Source organism: Ips typographus, linkage group LG1 (genome assembly GCF_016097725.1).
Source record: "Ips typographus isolate SLU linkage group LG1, UJ_Ityp_2.0, whole genome shotgun sequence".
Taxonomy (NCBI): Eukaryota; Metazoa; Arthropoda; class Insecta; order Coleoptera; family Curculionidae; genus Ips; species Ips typographus.
This window is the reverse complement of record NC_138422.1, coordinates 17,085,555-17,105,572: the sequence shown is the minus strand read 5'-3', so window position 1 is coordinate 17,105,572 and position 20,018 is coordinate 17,085,555. Positions and strand designations below refer to the sequence as shown.

The window sequence follows — 20,018 nt, the reverse complement described above, 5'->3', positions numbered from 1 at the left end:
CCAAGAATCATCAGCCACCGAATACAAATCATTCATGAAAACTACGAATAAAGTTGGCCCCAATATACTACCCTGTGCGATACCATAGTTATTTAAGAGAGTTTGTGATTTACTGAGGTGTCCGTTTTTATTTATACCTACTAGTTGTTTTCTGTCTTGTAAATATGATTTTACCCACTTAAGTGGTTGCCCCCTTATCCCATATCTTTCCAGTTTATTCAGTAATATATCTCGATCCAGACAGTCATATGCTTTTGAGATATCTAAAAAAATTCCAAGCGCTACTTCTTTATTTTCAAAGTGTCTAATAACTGACTGTATGAATTGATATAGAGCCGTCTGCGTTGATTTTCCTTTTATAAAGCCGTGTTGGTTTCTGCTAATTAAATGACAATAATTCATAAAATTTACTATTCGTTTGGACATAGCAAGTTCAAAGAGTTTTGAAAATCCTGGCAGAAGGCTTATGGGTCTATAACTTTTCATTTTTTGCGGATCACCATTTTTATATAAGGGTTTAATTAAAGCCGTTTTCAGTTGGTTAGGAAAAATACCAAATTTAAAAGAGTTATTAATTATAAAGCACAACACGTCTCTTATTTCACTTACTGACATTTTTATTAAGCTAGTGGGTATTTCGTCAATACCACTGCTATGCTTGTTTTTAATTTGGTCGGCCAATTCGCAAACTTCGTCTGGACTGACTGGTTCTAAAAACATTGACTTGTCATTCGGAATTATACATCCATAAGAATCTCTTTGAACATTTTGCACCATGTTTGGTATTTCATTTACTAGAAAGCTATTAAAGTTATTTGCTATTATTTCAGCATTTCCCTCCAATTGAATCTCAGAACAATCTCTATTTTTTCCCGTAATTTCTTTAATGATGGTCCACATACATTTCATTTTATTGTCCGACTTGCTAATTCTATTATCATAATCCCTAATTCTAATCCTTTTTAAAACGTTATCATAGTTTTGTTTCACCGATTTATATGCCTCTTTATACCTGTCGTTGTGGCGACTCAGTGTAAGAAGCAGATCTAGTTTTTGTTTGTAGTTGATGACATCTGGGTGTGTTTTAAATGATTTCGTTTTTTTTGTTTTGATTTTTGTCGGAGGAAAATTCTGATTGAAGATTCTTATAAATGTACTTATAAAATTATCCCACTGTCCGTTTACATTATTACAATCTATGTTATATACACTATTCCAATTCTGATCTTTCAAGGTACGCAGGAAGCTACTTTTGTTTTCTGGAGAAAATATTCTTTTGTTAATATTGTCAGAAACTGCCGTTGATTTTGTTTCAAAAGCAACTTTCTGTGCCATGTGATCCGAGATGAAATATTCTATGACTCTACAGTCTACAGTACGAAGGTTTGTGAAGACATTGTCGATACAGCTACCTGAAATTGCCGTTACTCTTGTATTTTCTGTTACAGTTTGTACTAGATTAAATGAATTAAATACCGTTATGAGTTCACAGCCTACCTTATTGTCTTTGAGTAATTCTATATTGAAGTCACCTGCGACAACTATCGCTTTATTTTCTTGGCATATATTAGCCAACAACTCTTCTAACGTGTCCATAAACAATCTTACGTTTCCTTGTGGTGGTCTATAGATGGCAATTATCACTAAACTGATTTCGCCAATCTTGCACTCTGCTGCCGCACATTCAAATATTTCGCACAATGAGAATTTGCTCAAGCCATGTCTCTGTTTTGCACTAATACTTTTATGGATATAAATAGCTGATCCCCCATGTCTTCCTTCTTCTCGGCAGAATGCTGACATAAGGTTAAAATTATTAATGCCCAAGTTGTCCAGTTGTTCTGTTGACTTCCAATGCTCAGACATGCAAAGGATCATGCACTCTGGGTTCTCCTGTAGCATGTAGTTTATTTTCTCTACAGAGTTTCCTAAGGATTGTACGTTCTGATGGATTATACTTGATATTAATTTGTTTTGGTCCTTGCTGTTTTTTTCGTTTAAGATAAAAAATTGTCAGTGTAATTAATTTGGTTCTTGTAAGCGGTTACTCGCTTTTGGTACACAGGACAATTTGTATCTCTTGCTGAGTGCTTACATAGTTCTTCTTTATATTTCATCTTCCGACAGTTTGGGCATTTTAGCTCTGTTGCTGTGCAATCCTTGGCACTATGATCAGTAGCTGCACACTTGTGACAGCATGCCGAATCCTTGCAGTATTTGGCTACGTGCCCAAATCCTGAGCAATTAAAACATACTGCTAAATTGAAATGCTCTTGTATGTATACTTTCATTAAATCAAAGAATACAGTCTGCTTTTTTAGGAACCATTTAGCTACGCGTGGAGGCGCTTCTAAGATCCAATTCTCTTTTATGGCATTACGACAGTTCTTTTTAGCAATTACCTTGATGACCTTGTGAAAGTCCGTATCTGGTAAGTCGTCTTGTATTTCACTATTCATTCTTATCAGTTCATCTATGAATTCGGAATTTGAATAACCTTTTAAAATGCCAGTGATTAAGAACATGGGGTTAACAACAGATGTTTCTTTAACAGTAATATTTTGTTTGTTTCCAAGAGCTTCCTTAATTTTTTGTCGTTGGGACTCATTATAGCTCTCCAGTACTACGGCTCCGCTCTTAAGCTGCTTAATATTCTTCAGTCCCCCATCTAGCGCACTGCTTCCAATTCCAGTTTTAATTTGACGAATAGTCTCTTTCGGGTCTGTGATGTTGTCCATGGTTATGATTGTTTCCAACTTCTTGGAGGTTTTAGGAGTGGTCCACTTTTTGTCTTTGGGGCCCTTTGATTCGGACGTAGCGTTTTCTACTATGTTAGCATAGGTTCTCTGTTGTGATAAACTTTCAATTACTTTGTCATCATTTGTGTTCTCTATGGGTAACTTAAGTTCTCTTAGCTGTATCCTATGTTTCAGATCCATTTTTTCTTGTTCCAACTGGCCTATTTTATACGTTATTAATGTCAGGTTTTTTTGAATTTTAAATGTAGCATTTTGGATAATATTCTGATTGTCTTGGTTCGATAGTCCTTGTATTGTTTCTAGCGATTCAAAAATCTCTAGTAGTGAATTTTCCAAGTTTACGCGTTTTTCATTTTCCATACTTCCATCAATTACTTTCTCTAACAAACGGTTGTTTATCTCGGGTGTATCACTATCACAGGGTCTTTTTGTTTCTTGTTCATTTCCAGATGGTGAATTTTCTTCTCTAGGGCGTTTTTTTGAGTCGTTGGGTGTGCCTGAGGGTGGACTACGCTGTAACCCATTCTGCGGTTTGAATATTAAGTCCACGTTATTGAGAGATTCAATATCGTCGACCGATGGCGTTATCTTATTTTTATTTTTTGTCCCATCCGTATCAAGGTGTTTATTTTTTTCGCTCTCCGTATTTTTCTGTTCATTGGAATTTTTACTATCCGACCCTAAAATAATTTCTTGTATTTCACTTAGCGAAAACGATCTGGGTTTTTCAGTATATTTTCCGGAAAATTTCGTGTTCGATCCGCTAGCTTTGTCGGTACCACCACTCTCTGCACTCATGCCGAAATTTAAAATTTTTACACCGGTTCTACTCACGAAAACTAGCCAATAAGCAAGACCGATTTAAAAACACGTCGTACGTCGACCGTTATCGCAATAGCTGATTCTCCTCCGCAATAGCTATTTCTCCTCCGCAGAATCTCACACACCACTCCAATAGAAGTCTCCCGCACCGCACCTTTAAAGGGGTCTTTTCCTGCCCAAACTATCATATGGCCTATTATTCTGGGAAATTCAACACACTGGCAAAAGGTCTTTCTGTTACAAAAAAAACCCAATAGAATTATGGGCAAACTAGAGTCCTTGGGCAGCTGCAGAGCCTCTTTTCAAGATCTCCGAATCCTAATCTTACCAGGCCTATACATATATCAATGTTTGGCACATGTGAAATCCACAATATCAGAATTTGCAACAGTAAGCAGCAGACATCATTATACCACAAGGCATGGCAAAAACTTATTAACACAAAGACACATCCTTACCTTAACTGACAAGAGCTACATCAATAACAGCATCAAACTGTACGGGTGCTGCATTTTCGGGGGTTTTACGGGGTACAGAGAAAACGGTAATAGATAGAAAAAAAGTAGCATACGTGTTCCGATCTCATTTTCTGAGCTGAGATGACTGGCGAAGAGTGGGCTGCGCAAACTTCTTTTGTTTCAAAGATACGGGGGGTTTTTGAAAATTGGTCATTTCCTCTGTATTTAATTTGCTATTAAAGTTATCAAAAAAGGAAAAACGGTTTCCGGTAGAAGTTTTGACGTAGAATCCAATGGCGTAGTCAGTTTTTTTCTATTACGTTTAGTTTCTGACATATGACACTAAGTTATATTTTTTTAAATGGAACACCCTATATATTTTTAGTTCATTTAATTCTGTTTATTTTTACCTTTTCAACGGTGTATTACAACATATAAGTTTGTAGAGGTTAATCCTGTTATTTTAAAAAAAGTACCTTTGCTAAGCTAAAAAAAGGCCAATATCTAAAATACCAAACAAAATCGGAAATCATATAAGCTAACACATCAGAAAATTAAATATTTTAATAAATCTTATTAAAAATCTAAGTTACAAACAGTTCTACCGTCACTTTAATAAGAAAAGTGGCCATTTCTATTTTCTTCTATTTTTAAGGTAGAAGTTAAAAAAACTGTTTATAAACGACATGTAACATGTTAATATGAATATAGCCAAATTTGGTTTCGACTGTGGGTATTTTTATACATATTATTTAGCACTTTTTTATTAAGGAAACGCTTTTTTTCTAATTACGAAGATTAACGTTTACAAACTTATACAGTGCGTTTTTTTTAACGCGCAACATAGGATTTCACGTGTTAAATTTTTACGCCCATGTTAGACCATGTTATTTTGGAACTACAAGTATAAAACTTGACGGGTGGCTGTTTCGTACCCTGAACCTTAAGTAAGTTTACCAATTCGGCCTAAAAAGTGTTAAAAAGCTTGCAAAAAATCATCTTTTTTCGAAAAGGTTTTATCGTTTCATACTCCCTGTATGCATTGTTGTTCTTTGTTGTTTTTGATACTGGCACGGCAGGTAGCAGGTAAAATTTGGTGTAGAAAGTAAAACAGGGTGATCATTAACTTTATATCAAGAAAGTTAAGAACAAAAGAAGTATTTTTATAAGTGAATTGTTCAAAGTGACCTCCGTTTGAAGCCAAACAGTATTCCAAACAATCATAAAATGCCCTTTTGACGTTCAAAAGATGTCGGGTCGTGATGCAGTCAAAATATGTCACTTTACCTGCTACCTGCCCTGCCAGTATAAAAACAACAAGGAACAACAATGCATACAGGGAGTATGGAACGATAAAATCTTTTCGAAAAAAAATGATTTTTTTTCCAGTTTTTAATCACTTTTTAGACCAAATTGGTAGACTTACTTAAGCTTCAGGGTACTAAAGACACACCAGTCAAGTTATAGACTTGTAGTTCCAAAATAAAATGGTCTAACATGGGCTTAAAAATTTAACACGTAAAATCCTATGTTGCGCGTTAAAAAAAACGCACTGTATGTTTTAATACACCGTTGAAATAGTAAAAATCAACAGAATTAAATGACCTAAAAATATATAGGGTGTTCCATTTAAAAAAATATAACTTAGTGTCATATGTCAGAAACTAAACGTAATAGAAAAAAACTGACTACGCCATTGGATTCTACGTCAAAACTTCTACCGGAAACCGTTTCTCCTTTTTTGATAACTTTAATAGCAAATGAAATACAGAGGAGGTTCCAAAATGACCAATTTTCAAAAACCCCCCGTATCTTTGAAACAAAAGAAGTTTGCGCAGCCCACTTTTCGCCAGTCATCTCAGCTCAGAAAATGAGATCGGAACACGTATGCTACTTTTTTTCTATCTATTACCTTTTTCTCTGTACCCCGTAAAACCATCGAAAATGCAGCACCCTGTACAACTCCCTGCCCAGTGAACTAAAAACTTTGCCCTATGCTACATTTAAAACAAAAATAAAACAATTACTTTTAGATCTGTGCCCTTACTCCTTAGATGAATTTTATATTAGCAAAAGTTACACCATATAGGTAATGTTATAGTTATGCCTCGAGTTATGCTGTATATTGTGTAATTTGTAAAGTATATGTACCTTTGACAATGCTAAACACTGTGACGCTGTGTACTTGAGCAAATAAAGCATTTATTATTATTATTATTATTATTATTAGAACCGTCTACAAAGATTCAAATGTTTTACAAGCAGTCCAGAACCTTCAATGCACCTAAAGTAGTCTAAAAAGATTTCAAAATACTACAGAAACTCCAAAAAACTGTCTAAAAACTTTCCAAATGCTCTTTAAGTTGTTCAAAACAGTTTAAAATCTTCTGTACGCTTCTAAAGCAGTTTAAAAGATTAAAAAAATTTCTAGAACTTGAACTAAAAAAAAGTTAAAAAATTGCATCTCTGAAAGAGTTCTGTAGTTTTTTAAAGCTTTTTTACAGATTTTAGTGTTTTTTAATGGAGACTCTAGTTATAACAAAACGATGTTTTAAACTGAAATTTGGGGGACTGCATCTTTCTTAGGAAGCATTTTTTACAAAAATGACATAATACATGTCAACTTATTTTTTGATGGGCTATCAAATGGTGAATTATTGACATATGAAACTGGACCACCCTGTATAGGGTGTGTAAAAACCGAGGTAAAAACTCTAGACAAAATGCGACTATGCCAATGGAATATAGATAAAAAAACTCTAGTGCTATTTTCAAGAGTGTGGTGCATTTTCAGTTTCTTGTCACTTAAATTACAGCTGAAATATCCCAAAGAATTGAATATGTATATAAACAATTTTCAAGAATCCTCAGTATATTCAAAACAAATGAGGGACAGTGCAATTCTGATTGGACCAGCAGACTAAATTCGAAAATCAAACTTGCAACACTTATCTTACTATTTTTCTATCTAGTACCATTTGCTTTGTACTCAGTAAAACCAATAAGAGTGGCCATCCTGTACATAGAAAATGAACTAAACACTATGGCCTAAAAATAAAAAAAAAATTACTAATTTGGGATATCTCTGTATGTAATTGACTCCTTAATTGAAGCACCGTTTTGCCTCAATTTAATTAAAGCTCTATCAACAAGTTTCTGAGATACCAATGCTAATTAATTGCTAATGAATGGAATTTGTGACATCCTGTATTTTGAAATTCATGTAACTGAAAAATTCTGAAAATGTTGAACATTTTTATACAATTGCAGAAACCTTGGCAGAAACACTTTTATACCTATCATTCCAAAAGGTCCAAGTCTAAAAACACCTTATTGGTGGATGGTGTCCTCGGGGGTGTTCCTATCCACAATTATATCTTTATAACCCCTAATCTATTTAATAAATTTATCTTTTAAACAGGGTTTGAAAATATCATGATATTTATATAAATATCATATCACATGATGATATATCCGATATATATCATTTTCAATCTTTATATACTCAGCTATAAAAAATATAAAAAACTAAAAAAATTGTTTTGTTTTATGCTTACTTAAGCTATATTTTGTTTTAACACAAATCCTTTTATAATAACTTATATTATTTCTATACAAAAAAAATAAACTTTTTATTATGCGACTCTGAAAACTATCTATTTCTCGACTGATTCAGTGTCGAGAAAATGTACCTTTTCCGTGCATCTCGAACAGTAACAGCTTTACTAATCTCAGACAAATTAGAAAACCAAACTTTGTCATCATTCAGTAAAACTTACTTAATATTCTTGATACTTAATATAATAATTTTTTGATGCTTTGAATAACTGAAACCGGTTTTTATTCAATTAATAAAAATATCGAATATATCGGATATATATCAAGCTGTAAATATCAAGATATATATCATGATATATATCACTGGATATATATCCTCTGAACCCTGCTTTTAAATAGGAAATTTTCCTTAGCGTAGGTTAGCCACATGTTCACTCAATTAACAGAGGTGTACCTCAAGGTACTAAACCTAAATAGGTACCTAAGTGTGTGTTTCTTTTCTTTATACTTATAAATAAGCTTTCAAGTTATATGAACTCAATTTAACAGTTTGTGAATGACCAAGCTGATGACTGTTCAAGTCTTGTTTCTTCTAGCAGCAACCAAAATGGCTTAAAATGATAAGAGGGAGTAGTATGTCAATGCTTACCTCTGTTTAGGAACTGCACTTGCAACACTTAATGGAAATGTTTTGGAGGTAGTTTCACTCATTTTTCCAGAATTTTCTTCTTGCCTTACTAAAACAGCTTCTCACTCAAACGACTGAACTATTATATGGTTGTAAATTTACTCCTAGTCTCCACCGGATAAAAGAAACACAAACTGGTTCAGTTATTAACCCAAACAGGAAGAGAAATTTAAGTATAGGGCCTCCTATAGAACTTATCCTCAATGATGAAATTCCGAGACGCTATTTAATATTTATGTTTCCTCGCGCATGTAATAGTTAACGGACTTAACATTGTTTAATTTATGATATTGAACAATAGTAACAGATAATTCCTCAATAAAGTAAACAATAGAACAAATTACTCAAATAAGAAATGAGGTTAAGGATATAATAAACATTATGGTGACATACGACATGTTTCCGACGCCTGACAGCCGCCAGGAGGAAGAGGACAGAAAATGACAGATAACAGGAATAGACAGTTTTCCTGGCTACACGTGCAATCCGAACTTTCGACCAAAAATGATACTCTAATTTGTATTTTATTAAGTTTCCTATTCAACAATAAAGTAGTGTGTTATGTTAGTGTACATTTGAGTAATCCCTGACACAACTCGCTTCATTCCTTCATTGGTGACCCCGACGACGGCCAGGGCACGCACTCCTCACCATTATCGTGATCCCCATTATTCTCATTAATGGAACCTCGATTTATATGAGTCTCTGCATCCAAAGGTGAGGGCCCTAAGGTTGCCCTTAGAACGTTATTATTATTTTGTAAGTCAATCAAGTCCTTTTCAAGGTTAGACATTCTTTATTAAATTAAACAAGGGATGCCAAGAAATTGATTGAAATGACTAAATCAAACTAATAATTAGATAAAATCCACAAAAAAAACGGAACTGTCCAAAATTAAAAATAAACTGAACAACCACTAAACCTATCTACATAAATTAATACAAAAGAAAAGTTACTAACCAGAAGCGCAACCTATTCTAAAAGCACCGTGAACGTCCTCGCGCTGCAGTACCTACTTCCTTTACTATGCCCTCAACGTTGGTTTCTTCTTTTTGAATGTCCGTACGGGTTTACTCAGAGTACCATCCACCACAGTAGATTACCCCTTCGTTCCTTTTCCAGTTGAACTATCTTTAGAGTTCTTTCCTCTTCTGTTTGATGGATCCTCTTATAGGCTCATCAATCTGGACATCGATCGGCTTTGCTTCAAACAACGGAGTACCGCAAAATTTCTCCAGGACTTGGGGAATTACGTCAGACGTGAGCAGTCTTTGACTATTTCTCTCAATGCTAGTCAAACATTGTAACGGTACAAAATGAGAGGCACTTAAACACCCAAACAAATCGTCTTCTTAGTTATTTCACTTTTTGATAAAATCGCCTTTCTAAACGTATTAGTCTTTTGACATTTTTTTTTATTAGCCTATGACAGCCAGGGCACGCACTCCTCGCCATACTCATTGGCAACTCCCGACAACGGCCCCAGCACGCCCCGACAACGGTTAGCACGTGCCAGCTGAATCATCGCACAACTTTAGGACACATCAATTATTAGAATGGCTACCGAACAACAACAAGGTACTCCTTTACCATTACCAGTGTCTCCAGCAACTGCTGTAGTAGACAGAGTTTCAATGAAAGTACCACCTTTCTGGCCCAACAAACCTGCGCTTTGGTTTTCCCAGTTGGACAGTCAATTTCTGATAAGCGGCATAGTCAATGACATTACCAAATACAATATTGTTGTGGCTAACCTAGATTTTATCCAAGTTCAACTCGTTCGGGACATCATTGCTCAACCCCCAATTACTAATCAGTATGCAACCATCAAACAGGAACTCATCCAGAGGCTATCTGCATCTCAAACACCAAAAAATTCATCAGCTTCTGCAACAGGAGGAAATGGGCGATCGCAAGCCATCTGAATACTTGAGAAAACTTCAAAGTTTAGCCCCAACATCTCTTCCTGAGGATTTCCTCAAAACTTTGTGGACAGGACGACTTCCCCAACAAATTCAAACCATTCTTACCACCCAGGAAAGTATGTCTCTAGACAACCTGGCCAAACTAGCAGACAAAGTTCATGAGGTATGTTACGGTCCTGGCAGCGTAATAATTTTATTGTCCGCAAGGGGCGCTGACCGGAGTGATTTGTAATGGTGGCACGACGCGGGGTATAGGTAGTCAAAATTTTACCCTTTGAGAATGACGTCAAGCAGGTGAAAAAACACGCATGTCTGGAATTAGATCACAAGTTTTAACCTACAAATGATTTGAAAAATTAGTGCGTTCAGAAGTGGCTGATGATCAAGTGCCTTGAAAATCACATGATCATGAGAGTTTCAGTTTAATCATCATTCATTCAGTGAATAGGTGTGCTTGCACTCACTTAAAGATCTCTTCTACTCCTAATAACATAATATATTATTAATGTTCATTGATTTTGTGTTGTGTTATTGTGCTTTGCACAATAAAGCGAAAATAGTAATTTGGCATTCCAACATTACCAACTTCTTTGTTTTTCATAAAAGCGGTTATTTTGGTTTTACTGACGGACATTTTCTTAGAAATGTTGGTAAAATAGGAGTCGTCAGCTGGAATTCCAGCCTTTTTCATTCGGCATAGGGTAGCAGTACTCACTTTTAAAGCCTGTGATGCTCTATCATACACATTGGAATAATCAATTGGGATGACATCTGGAAACTGTTTCTTTTCGTACTCCAAAAAAAGCAGCACATTTAGAATTAACATTTGGGCTTGCTCATTGTATGGCAGCGTTTGTATACCTTTGATATTTGTTTATATCAAAGTGACAGTAAATGTCAACGTTTTTAATTTGACAGGATGACAAAATTTATAACGTGCCTTTTTTGTTACAATTGTTTATTTCACATGTTTGATATGCGAGAAACAAAGATGTAAAAAGATGACGTCATTCTCAAAAGGTAAAAATCCGACTATATATGCTTATTTAGTTTTAAGAATTTGTCATTAAATTAATAGAAAGTACAAATAGAAATAAACATGTCGTCTAAAAGAGAAATAATTAAAAAATTTAAGAGTGAAAGGAAACAAATTGAATCGCAATTAAATAGATTTAGTGAGTTTGTTTCAAATTGTAGTACCTCAACAAACAAGCTGAGTATATCTGAAAGATATAAGAAATGCGAGATTTTATGGGACAGTTTTAACTCAGTTCAACTTGAGCTTGAGTATCATGAGGAAAGTGAAGATCAAGAAAGGCAAGTTTTTGAGGATATCTATTTTGAAACCATTTGTAAGTTTAAGGACCTCTTGAAGGAGCCTGCACAGTCATCAACTACTGAGGTCAGTAATCAAGCTTTAAATTCTAATTTTGTTAAATTACCTCCATTAGATTTACCCACATTCAAGGGTAACTATTATGGATGGCTTGGGTTTGTCGACACATTTACTGCTTTAATTCATTCAAATAACTCTTTAAGTGACGTTCAAAAATTTTACTATTTAAAATCGTGCTTAAGGGGTGATGCAGCTCGGGTTATTCATTCAATAGAAGTAAATGATATAAATTATGAAATAGCATTTAAATTATTAAGAGAAAGATATGAAAATAAAAAAGTTATCATCCAAAGTCACATCAAATGTTTATTTGATTTGCAAATAGTAGGCAAAAATACACTTGGTGACTTGCGAAGCCTTTCTGACAATATTCAAAAAAATCTAAGCAATAAATTAGATTTAAATTCAAAACGAGAATGGGAGGGCTTGTGTATAAAAAAAGAAAAAGTAAGTTGTGATGAATTTCTAATATTTTTAGCTGAACGATGTCAAATTTTGGAAAATCTAGAAGCACATAAGGTCAGTCAAAATAAACAAGTTAATCAAAATGTTAATAATCAAATACATCAAGGTTCGGGTGATTTTTCTAGAATGAAAAGCCAAAAAAGTAGTCATCGTCTAGTTGTCTCTCATTCTGAAGAAGATAATAGCATTCCTAGCCCTCAGTATAGTAATTGCTTAATCTGCAAGGAATCAAAACATTACGTTTATCAATGTCCAAGGTTTTTGGCTTTATCCGAAACTCAAAGGTTAAATGAAATAAAAAAATTGCATTTATGTTTGAACTGTTTTAGAACTAATCACCTGAGCACTCGATGTGCTCTGAAAGGTTGTCGAAAATGTGGCAAACCGCATAATACATTGTTGCATATCAACTTCAATCAGCCAAGACCTGAAAACTTCTTTTCTACAACCAAACATCAGCGGGTTATTCCATTCCCCGTCAAGGTATGTACACCAACTTTAGCCTGTACAGTTTCTAGCGCAGATTCGGAGCTACACCAACAACTAGCCGAGATTGTTAAGCGTTTAGACAGATTGGAGGCTGGCAACTGCTGTCATAGGAAGTCTCGTTCCAGATCAAGGACAACAGACAAAACAGCAGGCAACAAAACATCAAACCAGCATACATTATGCTATTACCACTCCACGTTTGGTAAAAAAGCAAGAAAATGCAACAGCCCTTGTTCTTTTAGCCCTCGGAAAACTTAAGGGGGGAGAACTGAACTAATAGCGGTAAGCTCTCTACCCTCCCCACACCCGCGCCCCTTGTTTGTTACAGACAAATCTACAAAAATTCGTTTTCTGGTGGACACCGGCGCCGAGGTTTCCATTTTTCCCTATGCTTTGCTTAAAGAAAGACGTCCTCGCTCCAACTACCAATTTTTGGCAGCCAACAACACAGACATTTCAACCTATGGACAGCGTAGTTTCACCTTGGACTTTACACTTCGCAGAAGTTTTCGTTGGATTTTTCTCGTGGCAGACGTTTCACATCCAATTTTGGGGATTGATTTCTTAAGACAACTGGCCTATCAACCGTTGGGAATCACGCGAATTCTTATGGCCCTTTCATCCAAACTTTGATTGTTCTTTCAGAATACCACAAACTTCTCCAAAATTTTCTTCAACACTCCAAAACCAAGCACAATACCGTCCATACAATTACAACTAGCCCCGGCTCTCCTGTATCAGCTAGACCTAGACGTTTGGCACCTGACAGACTTGCCATTGCCAAAGAAGAGTTTCAATCCATGTTGGAACAAGGAATCATACGTCCTTCAAAAAGCAGTTGGTCTTCGCCTCTACATCACCTTGTTCCCAAAAAGGACACTTCTTGGCGACCTTGTGGGGACTATCGTGCACTCAATGCTCGAACTGTTCATGATTCCTATCCAATTCCCAACATCAAGGACTTCACTCATGGTCTAGCCAACAAGAAACTATTTTCCACCTTGGATTTAGTCCGAGCTTACAATCAAATACCTATCGCAGAAGAAGATATTCACAAGACAGCAGTAACAACACCGTTTGTTCTGTATGATTTTTTATACATGTCCTTTGGTCTCAGAAACGCTGCTCAAACTTTTCAGAGATTTATGGATGAAATTTTTCGCGACTTGGATTTCTGTTTCGTCTACATCGACGTCATCCTTATTGCCTCTGAATCAGCCAATCAACATTTAGAACATTTGCGCATTGTGTTCGAAACATTCATCAAAATGTGTTTTTGGCCAAAGTAAAGTGATTCAAACCAACAGAGTGTGTGGAAAGAGAACCTTTTCCCAGAAATTGAATCCTGCCCAATCCAAGTAAAGCGCGTACGACAGAGAACTGCTCGCCATCTACGCTGCTATCAAACACTTCAACTTCATTTTAGAAGGTCGCAGATTCACTGTTTTCACTGACCACAAGCCAATCACCTTCGCCTTTTACCAGAAAAGCGACAAGTGCACACCCAGACAGTTCCGTTATTTGGATTTTATCGGACAATTTACCACTGACATTCGTCACATTCAAGGTTCAGCCAACATTGTAGCAGACTGTCTTTCTAGAACCGAGATTTCCAACATTGAAGACATCCAGATTAATTATGGAATAATTGCTGCAGATCAGGTCAACGACACAGAGTTAAATCAGCTACTTACCGACTTGTAATTTGAACCTTCAGCAGATACAAATGCCAGGCACTATTTATTGGGTCTTCGAAACATTTTTAAAGAAGACATTGAGTGTTCACCAGCCGAGCTCGTTTATGGAACCACCCTTAAACTTCCAGGAGAATTTCTACATTCCTCTACTGAACCAGCCAGCGAAAATGAGTTTGTTTGCAAGCTCAGAACAATAATGTCGCAACTTCAGCCTCGACCAGCATCAGATGCTGGCAAGATTAAAACTTTCATCTCCAAAGACCTTCAAAACTGCTCTCATGTTTTTGTGCGAATTGATACAGTTAAACCGCCGCTGACTGCCCCTTACTCTGGACCACACCGTATTATTTCCAGGTCTGACAAGTTCTTCAAAGTTGACTTGGGCAATCGCAGTGACAACATCACCATAGACCGCCTCAAACCTGCCTACTTGCCAGATGATTTCCAGATTCAGTTGGAGCATTCATATGCGCGCCTCGAGGAACTTCAAACCTTGCCCACGGTGTTGCCAGCTAGTACACCAAAGACAGTTCGTTTCGCGACTTTGTCGCTGGACGGGGGTAATGTGGTGACATACGACATGTTTCCGACGCCTGACAGCCGCCAGGAGGAAGAGGACAGAAAATGACAGAGATAACAGGATTAGACAGAGTTTTCCTGGCTACACGTGCAATCCGAACTTTCGATTAAAAATGATACTCTAATTTGTATTTTATTAAGTTTCCTATTGAACAATAAAGTAGTGTGTTATGTTAGTGTACATTTGAGTAATCCCTGACACAACCCGCTTCAACATCAAATACATTAGAGGTTATATACAGGCCGCATTCGTTATCACGCTCCATGGAGCTAGCAGAGCTTTTTTGACGTCACGATGACGTAATTTGGGAAAACTATTATTTGACCAACTGTCAAATTACGTCATTGTGACGTCAAAAACGCTCTGCTCGCTCCATGGATCGTGAAAACGAACGCGGCTACAGTTAGTTTTCTTCGAAAAAGGTGACCGATAAAATAACCATATTGGTCGAAATTTGGGAATGCGCATGCGCCACGGCAATGTTGTGGTATCTTTAAACTTTTTCTGACATGTAATATTAGTCCAAGGGTCTAATTCTTGAAAGCAGGGAACGGAATTCTCAAGAGAAGTGCTGATAGAATGTGACAGAAGAAGCTGACAATGGCGAGTTCCTGTCACAGGTCTTTCTATTGATAATTCCCTTCCTTCGTTTCAAGAATAGGCACCCAGTACGTGGGGGTTTTTTGAATGCAAAAGGTGGGGTAGTAGCAATTTTTTAGTATGTTGTTAGACTTGGGGCACTAATGAAAAGTCCAAGTTTTCGACTTCGAGGCGCATGCGCTCGAGGTGCCATCTGGAATTTTAGGTACAAGAATTTGGTTTTTGGATTATAACTCTAAAACGTTGGCTTTCACGACAAAAAATGTTCTATACAAACTTAAAGAGGACAAAAGTTCCTAAATTTTTTGTAGGTGACATTTTTTGGTAGCAAACATATGTTAGGATCGAGTTACAGCTCCGCAAAGTTGAACTATTTGAAAAAAAAATGCGGAAACTTCATTGTATTTGTAAATAATTATAAAAAAATAAAAGGCACTTGAATATTATTATTTAACAGTGTTTTCCTTTTCGTAAACAAAGTTAAAGACAAAAAGTAATTTTAAACAATTAAAATTAATTTCTTCTACAGTTTAGTTCTTTTCGATGGTCCGAGTTGGTTATTGTTGGTGTCCTGTGGGGCTATTCTTGAAAGTAGGGAACGGAATACTCAAGAGAAGTGTTGATAGAATGTGACAGAAGAAGCTGACAATGGCGTGTTCCTGTCACATTCTACAGGTCTTTCTCTTGATAATTCCCTTCCCTTGTTTCAAGAATACGCACCCTGGACTGTGTCTTGGTCGTAGTTCTGGTGCGTAGTTTGAAAAATTTCGTCATCCTCGTCGTCGCTTTCAATGCGGATTTCCGGCATATTTCCACAAGATTCTCCGTGGCAGAAACCACATATAACCGAACATTTAATTCCAGCCTTTCGGCAGATGCATGCGCCTCTCCACACACCTTTTTGCAGTTACAAGATCTCGATTTTAATAAGGAATCAGGAGCTGGTTTTTTCGTCATTGTTATGGGAGTGAGCCCGTAAGCGGCATGCTTCCAACCCCAGTGTTCAGGATTTTTCTCTATGCCTCTCCATTTCTGTACTTGGTGGTACGTTCTAAAGGCGTGGAATTGCGCCGCGTCTTTTGTAGGTGGCAAGTTTAAATTTGCTTTTTCGACGACTGACTTTGAAAGTACCTCATGTACGCTTCCATTTCAAAGCAGAAAGTGGTTATTCGCCGCACGTGCGCAGAAAGTGAATAATGTTCTGCTCTAGAGCGTTTTCTCTTTCTACTAACAATCTACTCACCAACTTTTTCGGCGTTTCCATAAGAACGCTTGACATACCTGTTTGAAATAACCACATTCCGTCAAAGTGATTTATCGGTGACAATGAGTTCGAGCGACGAAAATGATGTGAGTTGTCCTTCTACTCCACCCTACAGCAGTCATCGAAAAAATATCGTCTATATTTCGAGCCGAAAGTACTTTTGCCGCTTTTATATGATTGCAGCGTTCGGCTTCGCCTCAAAATGCAATTTTCATGTGCAAGCGGCAAATATGTATATACTTTCCGCTCTTAATATAGAATATACTATTTCAGCGTAGATTTGGCGAAGCGTTGAAAACGAATCTCTTCCAAACTCTCTTTATCCATGTTGCCACCATATAAAGCTACAAGAAAGCGTACTCCGGCCTCGGCAATCTCCTCTGGCGTGGCATTTGTTGGTTAAAAATTTCAATCATTTCATGAACCGCTCTGTTCTTTTCTAGCAGCGTACAAAATTTAGTTTTTCCTTGATTGAACATTGATTAGGTAGTGTCATGTAGTGTCACTAAAGGCATGCAAGAATAGAATGTGCTTGGTTGCTTCTTTGCATTTGAGGCTACTTATTGCTGAATATATCGTCTCAACAGTTTTTCCTCTTCCAGGTTTACGGAAGTAGATAGAACTGTCGGCTGGTGCTAAGGCTGTCAGAAGCACTAAAAGATCAACGTCTTCCCCGACCACAAAAACAGCATCAATTGATTGACTGCATAATGAAATTGCAGTGTGTTGACAATTAGCACATCAGCATCATCTTCAGCTTGTTTAACTGTAAATGCAGCCAGCTCAAGTTTGTTTTTCAGCATCGATATGAGACGAACTTTATTTTTTCATTGGCTAAAAATCGCTCCTGCGTAACTTGCACCTCCATTTATTTCAACAAAAAGGACATCGGCAGATACGTACTTTTTTGATCGGCGAAGTCTTTCTGCGGTCTTTGTATTGCCACCATCAGTTGGATATCCATCAAAAGTAATCTTGCACATATCGAACATACCAGGTGTCCAAGAGCACCCTGGACATAGGAGATTAACATGGGAAAACGGTTTTGATTTTTTTTGCGCCTGTACGGTTGATTTGATTAAAAAAATCTTAATAATGAAAGTTGTAGTACCTATCACGGACTAGTTTTCTGGATTTTTTTCAGATCTCTAACTTGAACCCTTTCGTCGTAAAACACGAACAAAAATGCGAAAATTTTAACTTTTTACCTGCACTGTATAAGCGGTTGTCGAGCAACCGTACCAGCAACAATGATCTGTTTATCCGTTGCCCGACAACCGCCTATACAGTGCAGGCCAAAAGTTTAAATTTTCTAATTTTTGTTCGTGTTTTACGACGAAAGGGTTCAAGTTAGAGATCTGAAAAAAATCCAGAAAACTAGTCCGTGATAGGTACTACAACTTTCATTATTACGATTTTTCAATCAAATCAACCGTACAGGCGCAAAAAAATCAAAACCGTTTTCCCATGTTAATCTCCTATGTCCAGGGTGCTCTTGGACACCTGGTATTTGTCACAAATCGCACCAAATAAATCATTTCGGTGCCATACAACATCCACCACATTGATCTGGTTATCTTCGAATTGAAATTCATTGGAAAGCGGTGTGAATACGGAATATAAAGATGACTTGGTTCCTTTGCGCATTCCTGCTTCCGAAAAAGCGACAATGGAAAGGGGGGCCAGCTCAGGCAGACTCATACAGACTTGATGCTCGATTTATTATTAACAACAAAATAAAAGACTTTTTTTTCATAGTTCATAGTTCAACTTCACGGAGCTCTAACTCTTAACATATGTGTGCTATAAAAAAATTGTTTCTACAAAAAATGTAGCAAATTTTGTCCTCTTTAAGTTTGTATAGAACATGTTTTCACGTAAAAGTAACCGTTTTAGAGTTATTATCGAAAAACCAAATTCTTGTACCTAAAATTCCAGATGGCGCCTCGAGGTCGAAAACTTGGATTTTAACATACTAAAAAATTGCTACTACCCCACCTTTTGTATTCAAACACCTCTTTTTGATACCCACGTACTACACTATATGGACTAGCACTCAGTCACAACTTTAATAGATTTTATTATTAATTAGATATTTTACCTACGACCTCAGTGTAAATAGCTAATTACGCATAGTTTTCCGTTACGTAATAAACCTCTTTACGCACAGCTCTTAATGCTGGGAAAAATTGATTTTGTTTACATTTCTTCCTTTATCAGAGTATATTAGATGGAGATCATCGCGTAATGCATTGTTCATACACTTTTAAGTAACTACTACTTCGTCTAGAATATTATCTGCAATAGCAAACACATCAAGTAATATTACTGAAAGTTTTCCATTTCTTCTTAATAACTGTAATGTCACCATAAATAATTATTTAAGTAACATGATTTGTGAATTTTTTTTATTACGTTATTATTTTTTCTTTAGTGGCATAATACCTATGATTAGTACAAATATGACGTTTGTATGACGACAAATATACTTTTTTAATGAAAAGTTACTCTGAATTATATGAGTTGCGAAAACAGGACTTTCCATTTGGTCGTAAGTAAATTATAGTACGTCACACGTGGTCTAAGGCATTTTACGCACTCATGGAATTACACTTTTTTCATATAGTGGGTAAAATGCTTCTTACAGCACTAGTTACGTAATATACTATTTTGTAATTTTTTAAGTTTTGTAATACAAAGGATAATTAATACTAAACTATTAAAGAAAGTATGAATCCTCTATAACCTTCAAATTGAATTGAACCACAATATTGTAGGAAAATAGGGAACAAACGCAACTATTGGCAACACCGATGAAAAATATACCGTAGCACCGTAGCCCGTAGCACGTGATGCACAGCACACTAGAATCAGACGTAAACTGCGCATGCGCAGTATCGATAATTGAATCAATTTCCTTTCCATCAAATTCATAGCCTACTAGAGGTCACCTTTGTAAAGAACGGCCGATATAGAACATTGGCTGTATACAGGGTGTCCCATATGTAATGGTAAATAATTTAATGGCGTATTTATTGGGTCAAAATATAGTCCGATTTACCACAACTTACCTCAGACGAAAAGTCAAGGGAAACAGAAATACCGGGGGTCAAAGTTATTTTTTTAAAATAGTACCTATTTTTTTAAATGACTTGAAGTTTTTTTCTGAAATTATGAATTTGGGGCCTTTTGAGGGTGACAAATTTGATTATCAACTCAGTTTTAAGCCAGTTCATAGAGAGCGCCAGTTGTGTGGTAAATAATTTGCTTTAAAATCGCCCCAACTTAACTTTTTTGCTGTAGGATCAAGTGACAAC

General features: G+C 36.3%; 1 protein-coding gene across 1 annotated transcript in view; it reads right to left on the bottom strand.

Moving 5' to 3' along the window:
* The window catches only part of Agps (alkyldihydroxyacetonephosphate synthase), a 58,036-nt gene extending 49,380 nt beyond the window's left edge, over positions 1 to 8,656 (bottom strand). The window contains exon 1 of the mRNA XM_081996139.1: positions 8,247 to 8,656. Coding sequence (XP_081852265.1) covers positions 8,247 to 8,308 — 62 coding nt within the window. The 5' untranslated portion in view covers positions 8,309 to 8,656. The remainder of the gene's footprint in view (positions 1 to 8,246) is intronic.
* Between the last annotated feature and the right edge of the window lie 11,362 nt (positions 8,657 to 20,018).